The 10,527-nt window shown below is 41.5% G+C and overlaps 1 protein-coding gene across 6 annotated transcripts in view; it reads left to right on the top strand.

Annotated features, from left to right (window-relative positions):
* The first annotated feature begins 323 nt into the window (after positions 1–323).
* The window catches only part of VPS13D (vacuolar protein sorting 13 homolog D), a 107,576-nt gene continuing 97,372 nt past the window's right edge, over positions 324–10,527 (top strand). For all 6 annotated transcript variants that reach the window (XR_008731233.1, XM_055703965.1, XM_055703968.1 and 3 more), the window contains exons 1-11: positions 324–465; positions 2,980–3,150; positions 4,040–4,117; positions 4,356–4,546; positions 4,862–4,942; positions 6,244–6,360; positions 6,583–6,687; positions 7,029–7,199; positions 8,159–8,259; positions 8,917–9,085; positions 10,354–10,446. Coding sequence is in view for 5 of the 6 variants with exons in the window: in XM_055703965.1 (XP_055559940.1) it covers positions 3,054–3,150; positions 4,040–4,117; positions 4,356–4,546; positions 4,862–4,942; positions 6,244–6,360; positions 6,583–6,687; positions 7,029–7,199; positions 8,159–8,259; positions 8,917–9,085; positions 10,354–10,446 (1,203 nt within the window). In the remaining variant the exon portion in view is untranslated. The remainder of the gene's footprint in view (positions 466–2,979; positions 3,151–4,039; positions 4,118–4,355; positions 4,547–4,861; positions 4,943–6,243; positions 6,361–6,582; positions 6,688–7,028; positions 7,200–8,158; positions 8,260–8,916; positions 9,086–10,353; positions 10,447–10,527) is intronic.

Below are 10,527 nucleotides of genomic sequence, written 5' to 3'. Positions count from 1 at the left end.
CCCCAAAAAAAAACCCAGCCTCTCTTTTTGTAATTACGTGTATCTGCAAGTTTCCCGACATCTTTATTAAAACCTCTAATTTCTGGAATGGGTTCTTTAATTCCACAGGTTGACCTGCTGCTTTCCGAAGGCCCTTCCCTGTGGTGTCAGGTGCCGCCCGGCCCGGCGCGGCGGCCGCTCCCGCCTCGCAGCCCGGCCCGGCGCTTCCCGCCATTTCCCTCGGCAGGCGCCAGCGGCTGAGGGGCCCCGGCCGGGCACGCGCTGCTGCGCAGGGCGCCGAGCGGCGGCGCGGGAAGAGCCCGCCCCGCCCGCGCCGGCTCCGCCTCAAAGAGGCGGGCGAGGCGGCCATCGACAGCTCGGCGCTCCCCGACGCAGGCGCCTCCCGTCGGTTGGCTCGGGATCGATTGGCGTGCGGCCCGCCGACACCGCCGCGCCACTGAGGAGGCGGCCGCCACCGGAGTCCAGGTGGGTGCCGGCGGGCCGGGGGGAGAGCCGTGCCGGCGGCCCCGGCCCCCCGCTCTCGTTTCCTCCTGCGTCAGTCATCGCTGGGAACGCGGCCCGCGGCTGCACAGCGCGGACCCGGCCCTGAGGGCCCCTCCCTGCCTCACGCCCCTCGCAGGGCTCCGCCCCGCCAGCCCGGCCCCGGGGGGGCGAGGGGCGGCCGCGCAGCCCCCCCCCGGTCGCTGCGCCGGGGGGCCGGAGCCGCGGCGGGCAGCGCTCCCCCGCCGCCGGGGCTGGTGGCGCCTCAGCCCCACGCCCGGGTGCCCGCGGGCGCGCTCCCCGCGGGGCGCAGGCCGGCCGCCTCGCCAGGGCCGTCTCGCCAGGGCCGCCTCGGGGCTGTCCCGGGCGCCGCCGGGCAAGGTGACCTTTCGCCGCGCCACCGACGCGTGGTGTGTGCCAACAGGTCTCTCGGTGCCGCCTTCCAAAATCCCCACCGGGCGTTTGCTTGCGTGGGGGGAGAGACGGGAGAGTGCCCGGGAGGCGCCTCCCGTCCCGTCCCTGCCGTGCGGCCGCAGTGTGTCCGTCTCCCCCCAGCCCGCCCGCCTCGGCCCGCAGCTCCCGCCGCGCTTCCCGGGCCCGGCGCGGCCCCTCTGCCCCGCTGCCTCTCCCAGAAAAAGTGAGCCGGTGTGGGCGAGCCCCTGCTTTGGTCTTGGATTCTCATCCCGATGAGTGCTTACTGTGCCTTTTTTGTTATGTGTGTTAAGGAAATAAAAATACTGTCATAGAAAACAAGTGTTTCGGTTTTCTTCCCAGTGACACAGCAGTGGATGAGAAAATGACAAACGTAAAAGCCTTAAAACATTTGAAAGATGCCTAAGTAGTTGCTTATGATGCACAAGTTTAGGCTAAGGAAGCAATGTACTTTACAGGTCTTGTGGTGGCTTCAGGCATGGAATTGTTCTCGCGCCGAAGGTTCTCGGTCACTGAGACACTAACCTGTTCCATGCTCCTGAATGTCTCTTCAGGATCTTCTGATTTGGCTCCTGACACCTGTGGATTTCTTTTTTATTTATTTTTTTTAAGGGTAATATGGCAAGGATTACTGTATCTGCTTTTGCTTGAACTTCAGTTTCTCATCAGTTCTGTTAGACTAAAAAGTAGTGGCCCAGGTGTACAAATGCTCAGTCTTTATTATGTGGAATAAGGCTGTTGATTTTGAAGACTATTGAGAAGTTTAACAGATAAATGTGTTAAAATGCGTTTAACATGAAGATATGCCTTATTGAATGTGACTTCCCAGTGTTACTTATAGCTGTGTTTCGTTCTGCATGACAGCATAGCTGTACTTTCCAAAAAGCCTTTCATTATATGCGTAATTCTGGTTATTTTGTTGAATATTTTTACTGGCTGTTTTTTAAAGATCTAAAGGCTCAAATGAAGGTGCCTAAAATCAAGCAAACCTGGTTATTGGAAAAAACCCCAGAATCTTAATATAATTTAAAATACAGTTCTTGAGGTTGTTATTTTCTTCTATTGTCAGATGTGAATAAGTAATGTATCTTGCTTTTCTGCTCCGTAGAACTCAGTCGAATTATGTACACTGGTTTAGGGAGGTATGTGGGATTGGGACACTTTTCTAAACACGGAACTGATAGGTTTACTGCATTCTAACCTGAAGATATGGCCTGCATGCTTTTTTACTTACTGTAACAACATACTTGATCCTACCTTTGCAGCAGCTAATAGAAGTTTTGCAGTTTACTGGTTAAAAACTTGAAAATGGACTTAGTGGTTTTAATGGTCTGATTACCATTTAAGTTGAAGCAGAAACGGTTGGAGAAAAGTAAGACGTTTTCATGTTTGCGATGTTTGCACATATGACCAGTATTGCTTTGCTAATGTAGCTTTTTTTCTCATCCTTGATGCAGTAATCTACACTATCATTTCGCAAACCTGTTAGAGTAACTGTTGATGAGCTATTTATGGGACTTGTATCTGATTACTTCCCACACATACGCTCTTCCCAAAAAAGGGGTTTGAGCAGGGTGAGTTGTTTCATAGGTGTTGTATAAGAATTCTATAAAAATATGGTTGAAGGCTCTGGGCTGTTGCTTTGGACTAGGCTTCTAAAACCAGAATGCTGGCAACTTGGAGAAGATGCTGGCAGCAGAAGTCAGAGAGGCCAGTGCAAAACTGCTCCAGATCAGCATGGAATTTTAGTCTTCCCTTTTCTGGAAGGGGATTGTAGATTGGCCTTTTTGATTACTGCAACAACATCTGGTGTTTTGATTAGGAAAAGGATGGAAAGATGAACTTAATTTGCAAATGGGAAGTGGTCTGTAGTCATCAAAGTTCTATATGCAGCTCTGATTTGAGAATTAAAGGGCATAGCATAAAGCATTTTTTTAAGGTGGAAATAAAGCTTAGTGGTTGTACTGTTTTTTAGATTGATTACAGTAAGAACAGTGATAGCAGTATGTCAGCTCTGCTGAGAGTGTATGTTTTGGACAATAATTTTCTTCATGTTTTTTCTTTCAGAGCTAGACTGTAATTATGGAACAGAAATCCAGAAAATGACAGAAAAACACTAGTTGCCCTCTTCTAGGACAGTCATGTTGGAAGGGTTGGTAGCCTGGGTCCTCAACACCTATTTGGGCAAATATGTCAATAACCTGAACACTGACCAACTTTCAGTCGCTCTTCTAAAGGGTGAGGCTTTGTGCTATTTTCTGTAGTGTTTTCATACTGTGATTAAAAAAAAAAAAGTGATATGTTTTTGTAATAATTTGAAGGTGGAATAGAAACAATCAGTTAATATTGAGTTTAACATTTATATAAACCCTTTTAATACAGAGTTTTGTGCTAGTACTTCATAATAAATAGGAAATTCTCTTGTGTTCCTATCTTTGTTGCTTTTTATCAACACTGTTAAACCAATATATATGAAACTTTCAAACATATGCTTAACATACCTTATCAGCATGTTTATATAATATTTGAGTGTCATTTTTCTTAATGCTGTTCAGTATCTTTCCTGTTGAGGGACTGTGGCAGGAAGTATTCTGTAGTCTTTACCTCTTACGTTTTGGTGCTGGTAGTTACTCCCCTGTAATTAAGACTTCTGGTTTCTGTCATGTTATGTTTGTGAGTCTTGTACTTTTACAGAGTGCTCAGATCAGTACTTTGTAGTTTACCTTTTGCTGCTGTTATCTGCTGCTTCTGAAGAGCACATAACACATCAAAGCTTTTCTGTGCGTACTTTTTGTAATATTGAGAAAACACTTTATCTCTTTGGAAAAGACACTGAGGAGAAGCTTTCTCCTTGGTTATGATAAAGTTTGGATCTAAAACCTTGCAGAAGATTGCTTCTAGATGGCCTCATCAAACAGTTTGAACACGTGGCATGGGAAGATAAACAAACATATTAAATAACCGTTGCAGTTGTAGCTTGAAGTGATAGGTTGGCTGTTCTCATGAAAGCCTGTTTGATATTTTTTCCTTTAAAACACAGTGCCAGTCATATTAGGCTTATAACGTTCAAGCTGGCGTTCTTTAACGTAGTTTTGTTTAGCAGACTTGTCTTTTCTGCTTTGTGTAGGTGCTGTTGAATTGGAAAACTTGCCGCTAAAGAAAGATGCCTTGAAGGAACTTGAATTACCGTTTGAAGTAAAGGCAGGTTTGTATTTTGCTTGTGTGAGCAGGACCAATATTTATAAACAGGAAGTATTGCATATTTTAGAAGAGCCTTTACCTGTGAGTCAGAAGCTTGAATAAATCAGGTAGCCTGGTTTTCAGGTTATCCAGTTTTGGTTTAGCTTGTTTGTTTCTTACACCAGTTTTTCTTTCAGTTTTCCCAAGGGTGAACTATTGTGTTTAAGAAGGAATCTGATAGCATCTCTGTTTTGTATATCTAGGTTTCATTGGCAAAATAACACTGCAGATACCTTTTTATCGTCCACATGTGGATCCATGGGTGATATCTATCTCAAAACTGCACTTAATTGGTGCACCAGAAAAAAAAGATGATTTTGATGAGGAAAGGGAGAAGTTGCAAGAAAGAGAACGCAAGAAAGCCCTTCTTCTAGCACTTGAAGAAAAATGGAAAGTGAGTCATGTATGTTTTTCATGGTGGAGAAACTGCTGTGGTAGATGGGTTGCATTTAAGTCTCCTAACAAGTGGGGTAACAGATGCATAGGAAACTAAGTTAGAATTTGATTCGTACATGCTACTATAGTGCGTTGCTGCCCTGCCCCACCCCCATCATGTTGTGTATCCCACATACTTTGGAGATACTGAAATTGTTCTGTTTTTTTTTTTTTTTCTTCTCCCTGTTCACAGTAATTTCAGTGTAACAAGGTAATCATCTCCTGACCAGTTGTTACAGTGTTGGTTAATGCTTATCCCTATTTTCTCTTCTAGAAAGAACAACGACAGAAAGGGGAATCTTATTGGTACTCTGTTACTGCATCTGTGGTCACAAGAATTGTAGAAAACATTGAAGTAAGCCTTTGCATTGTAGAGCCTTTCCCACTTGTTAAGAATTACCTGTGCCCACTGTGCTTCACATGGTTGTAGTCTTCAGAGAAGAAATAATGTAAATCGAAAGTAAATGTTTGGCAGAGGGCAGTCCCTTTTCAGATTGAACCTTCATAACTTCAGTCTTAAACTGGCACTCGTGGGGGATTCTGGAAAATGAAGAACTATCCATTCTGCTTTTCCCAAAGGGAAAGCACCAACTTTTTTTTTTGGTTTGTAACAGTAGGTGGATAATGAATTTGAATGAAATCTGATGGGTTTTGCTCACTTTTTAATGTTTTGATTTATAAACCCACCAAAATAATTTGTTTATGAAGCAGAAGAGCATGATTTGTTTTGATAAAAAGCTAATTTGTAAAGAAGCAAATCTCTGCTGATTTACGATTTTGATTATTTGACTGCGTGGTGTTCTCAAATACTTGAATTATTCTTTTTCTACTAATAATAAATACCTGCCATGTGTCTCCTAAGTTTCAAAATAACTCGAAAGTGTGACTGTTACACTGTTGCTTTTTCTTGTTGGAAGTCTTAATGTAGTTAATGACATTGTAGCAACACCTCGTTAATCATTTGTGTTTAAGAACCAGAAGCCTTCTAGGTATTACTTGCTAAAATTTGTCTGCTCACCTCCGTGGAAAGCCTGGCCTTTCTCCTTATGTGCAGCTAGACTGACTGTGTTATTTGCTTGCATTTCAACTCACTAGAGGCAATTCACAAGCAAGACACCTTGGACTACTTGCTTTTCCTGATAGTTTGAGAAGGATGTGTTTGGTGCAGGAGCTCAAGATGAGAGTATCTGTGCTTTTCTCAGTCATGGACTCTACACGCTCTGAGAAACCACAGTAACTTGATGTTCTCAAAGGTTTTACCAATGTAAATTTAGTTTGGGTCACGTGTGTTGTTACTTGTAATCCTGGCCCATGCTGACAATTTTAGTACATAAACGAAATTTGAGTCTTCAGTTGACAGTTACACATTTGCCTTTAAACTGGAGAATAACAGTAGGAGAGCAAAGTCTTCGAAAGTGGCAGGTTGTTTTGGGGGAGAAAGGCAGGGACTAGTGGTATCTGAGGAGAAGGCAGAACCAGAGATTGCAAAAACAGAAGTGAGGAATAGGATTTCTGTGAGGTCTAAATAACTACCAGAAATTTACTGGAGAATTGCAGAAATTAAATACTAAATTGCTTTAGTATTAATGAACAGTACTGCTGTCCTCTCTAATGATGTAAATAGCTGTCTCTAGTAACCTTTTTTTTTCTGTCTAGTTAAAAATTCAGGATGTCCATTTGAGGTTTGAAGATGGTGTCACAAATCCTTTGCAACCATTTGCGTTTGGCATATGCATCAAGAATGTATCAATGCAAAATGCGGTATTTGAACCAGTATGTATAACTTTTTGTACAAGAACTCCTGGCGGCTAAGATGTCATGCTGTGTTTTATGGGTGCTAGTAAATATTTAGTAAAATGTATGGCATTTTAGTAATCTTCAGGTTACTGTACTAAATAGGTTCTGGGCATTTGATACCATTTATTGACTGTGGAACTAAAGACAACATGGCATGTGGTCTGTGATCTTGACTTTATTGCACTTTTTCTACCTCAGGTAGAGAGGCTGATGCGGAAAAAACAGTTGGATGTTGCAGACTTCAGTGTTTATTGGGATACCAGCTGCACTTTATTGGGTGACCTGCCTCCTGGTCAGATACAGGTGCGAGAGAGAGATTTTGCATATGAAACAAAGATGGTTGTTGTTGTTTTTAGTCTCCTTTCTGTATCGCAGACCTAATTGACTTAGAATTCATTGAATCTGGCGCTTTTAAGAACAACAGAAGTTTATGGTTTCACAGTGTAATGACAGGATACAAGTGCAACCCATAAAGCTATGCTGTGAAATACCTTGTTTTACCCTTGAAGAGAACGTGTTTAAGAGTTTGTTTTTTTTAATGGACTGGCATGTTCATAAAGCATATTCTAGCATATGAAATCCTGCATCCCAGTAAGTATTGTATGCTCATTTTTTAATAGAATAAATTCACTTGTAACCCACAGGAAGCGATGGATAAAAGTATGGAAAGTCGTGATCATAATTACATCATGGAACCTGTGTGCACTTCTGCTCTTCTTAAGAGAAATTGTTCTAAGGAACCTTTAAGGTCACGCCAGACTCCGCGGCTTGAGTGTGACATTCAGCTTGAGACTATACCCTTGAAGCTTTCACAGGTAAATACCAACCGTCTTCATTTAACTCTCAGTATCTGAAACAGAGGCAGTTGAGGAGCAGGGTAAATGAGGCCATCTGGAACTCTCTGCTGTGAATCATGTCAGGCTGCGTTGGGTGTCCAAAATAGTTAGTCTTCAAGATTGCTTGGGTGTCTGTATGCTGTACTGCACTCTGCTTTATGGTCAGATTCTAACAAAGTGACACTGATTAAAGAAGATGTTCCTTTATGTTTTGGTGATCACAATGTCTACAAATTCAAATTGGTACATTGACATAGAGTGTATTTTCTCCTTGCCACCTGCTGCAGCTGTTGTTTGTATGTCAGTGTTTTTAAAGATTCTGCTGGTAAATTACATCTTGAATTATCTGCCTCTAAGAAAACAGTTGCTGATTCAAACAGTGAAATATCTGTAGGCATCATAAATCTATGGTAGTGTTTGTTAACAGCTTAAATACCAAGTATTGTAGCATAAAATTAATACTTTCTTAAAAACTTAGTTTTAGAGGCAACTGAAAGGGATACACTACAGTTTGTTTTAAAACTAAGCATTCAAAACTGTTTAATTATTTTACTGCAACTGATTTACTTTCTTGTTAGTTTATTGTAGTAATAGGAGGGATGCATAGGCATTATTTTAGTCTATAGAATGTACAATAGTGGCTAATGTTAGGTTGATAATCTGACGTGGAAGGAGATCTCATTCTGTGTGTTTGTAAATAAAAAAACCTGTAAACTGAATGTCACACATCTAACTACTAGCTACTGGGAGAAGATCTGTGACACTAGAGAACCAAATTATGAATTATGGTTAACATTAATCTTCATTCTGAGGCCATATGCAGGCAATTGATGTAGTCAAACTAAGCTTGTAGTTGTTTTATTTGTTGTTGTTTTTTTCTCCCCTTTGCTTTGGAAAGCAATATTACCTAATTGATCTGTGTATTGTTTTACTAAAAGATGCAGTATCAGCAAATCATGGAATTTTTAAAGGAACTGGCTAGAAAGGAACGACAGCTGAAATTCAGGAAGTGGAGACCAAAGGTTACAGTAACAGAGAAGTGAGTATATCTAAATGTGTGGTGGTGTTAATATTATATTAAAAACTATAGTAGGGAGACTAGAATGAAGGCAAATACAAAAAGGTAGATAATAATCATGTATTAGAGTTTCTGTTTGCATGTTTTTTGTTGTCCTACCTCATAAATCAGTTTTAAATAGTCCATTTATTGTATTTTGAATAGATACAATATTGAAAAGACGTAATTCAGACTTAAAATAAAATTATTCTTACCTGAGGCATTAAATCCTTCTTTCACAGCTTCTGAGAATGAAATCAATTTGGAGGTTCTACCTCCTACACTGTGGTATTCTGAAATTTACTTTGTGGAAAGAGCTCCTATTAAATTACTTTTATGGATAAATAAGAAAGATGGTATCAGTTCAGACCAGAGGTCTGGGTAGCTCAACATTTTGCTGTCTGTGCCTGATCCATAAGAGCTGTGCGAACTCCCACTGCAGTGGTGGGGACTGCAGAGCACTGGTCTGGGCGGTTTGTAGGACTAGTCCAGCTAGGCTATCTTCAATACTGATGCTTTTTCTGACCAGTCGCCCTCTTGTTTTTTCACTGAATCTCTCCTGGACCTTTCACCAATTTGTATGCATTTGGGTGTTTTCTTTTTTTGGAAATACTGGTAATACAATTAAAAATGTTTCAGCTGCCGAGAATGGTGGATCTTTGCTTTGAATGCTAATCTTTCGGAGATCAGGGAGCAGAGACAACGTTCTACGTGGGAGTTCGCATTACATCGGGCCCAAGATGCAGTATCTTACACTGACATGTATTATAGCAAGTTGAAGGGGGAACCACTGTCTACTGCAGAGCAGGTATCTAGATTTGAGTTCTCTATAGTGTTTATTAATTATCTTGTTTGATTTGTTTCATCTTCTCAAGTTTAAAATCTATTCTAGTTTAGAGACACCTGCCTAAAGCTGCCTTTTTTTTTTTGAGCTGTAACTGGGTTTCACCAAAAATAGCATTAAATGGCATAGAATGCTTATGTCAGTCTGTGGCATGCTTTCTTGTGTTCCCTATAGACTCAAAAAATATTTAGGTATCAGAAGTGTGTCAGGTCACCCAAATGGCTGGGTAGATAACGTGGGAAAAATTGTGGCTAGTTGACAGTGTGTTTGGGGGTGCTTGTTTTTGGTTTTTTTTGGTTTTGTTTTCCACAGTTGATTTTAGGCTGAAGATTTTAGAGGGAAAGTGCCCATAACGGTGAACCTGTGTCCTACTTCAGAGAGAAAAAAACCTGTGAACTATAATTAGCTGCTCTTTGTGTTTAGGTGTACTGGGACTTCTTCGTTAAATCAGTTCAGGGCACCATGTACCTCACCTGTCTTAATTACAGATGCGATTCTATTGATACATTAAGGTGTATGTAATCCTTAACTTGTATTAATTTAGACATGAACTGTAGGAGTAGGTCAGTGTACTGGAAGTTTTGTAGTACTTGGCCAAGCGGGAGACTTTCACTTTAATATAGCTTGCATTGTCTTCAGCAGAGCTGTGAAATGTAACAAGGGCAATGCCACTGGACTAGAAAACTGTCTTTTGCTTTCTTGTTCCGTGATATATTTTTTAGACTTGGGTGAATCATAAGCTTCCACAAACAGCTTTTTTAGTCAGTACAAAGAAGACAACATATCTAAGTAACTGAAAACAAATACCACATTGTCCTAATTTATGCAGTTCACTTCCTTTACCTCCTTTACTAGAGACGGAAGCTTGTTTTGCACCTGGCTAAGCTAGGTGTTCTGTTAAATCGGGTATTTTTCATGGCTTAGACTCTGTGCTGCAGACCTTGCTGCTTATGCATGATAGGAGGATATAGTTGGGCAAGGAATTGTTGCCATGAAAAGTGTTAAAATCGTGTATTTTACAATGCAAATAAACTTTATTTGTGCTACAGGAGAATGCCAGTGTTACGGTTGCCCACATGACTTCTGTTTGTTTTCTTGTGCCTAGGTGCTTGGATACTATCATGCTAGTTTTTTCTGTGAATCTCTGAATTACTCCGTGCAGCGATGTTTGACATGTTCGTGAGCAAGATGCTCTGTTCTTTTAGCGTAGTTACTTTGTTTTGTCTTTTCAGGCCGAAATGCATCGTATTGAAGATGAGCAAACTTATGAAGAGTTAAAGATATTATATGAGATAGTTCATGATAAATTTCATGACCTAGCTGAGGTGAGGAACATTCTGCATACAGGGTAATACTTGAATCTTTAAGTGTATTATTCTGAGGTATTGTGTTCTGTTCTGCTGGGG

This window comes from Falco cherrug, chromosome 3, assembly GCF_023634085.1.
Source record: "Falco cherrug isolate bFalChe1 chromosome 3, bFalChe1.pri, whole genome shotgun sequence".
Classification (NCBI taxonomy): domain Eukaryota; kingdom Metazoa; phylum Chordata; class Aves; order Falconiformes; family Falconidae; genus Falco; species Falco cherrug.
This window is presented reverse-complemented; position numbering and strand designations above follow the sequence as displayed.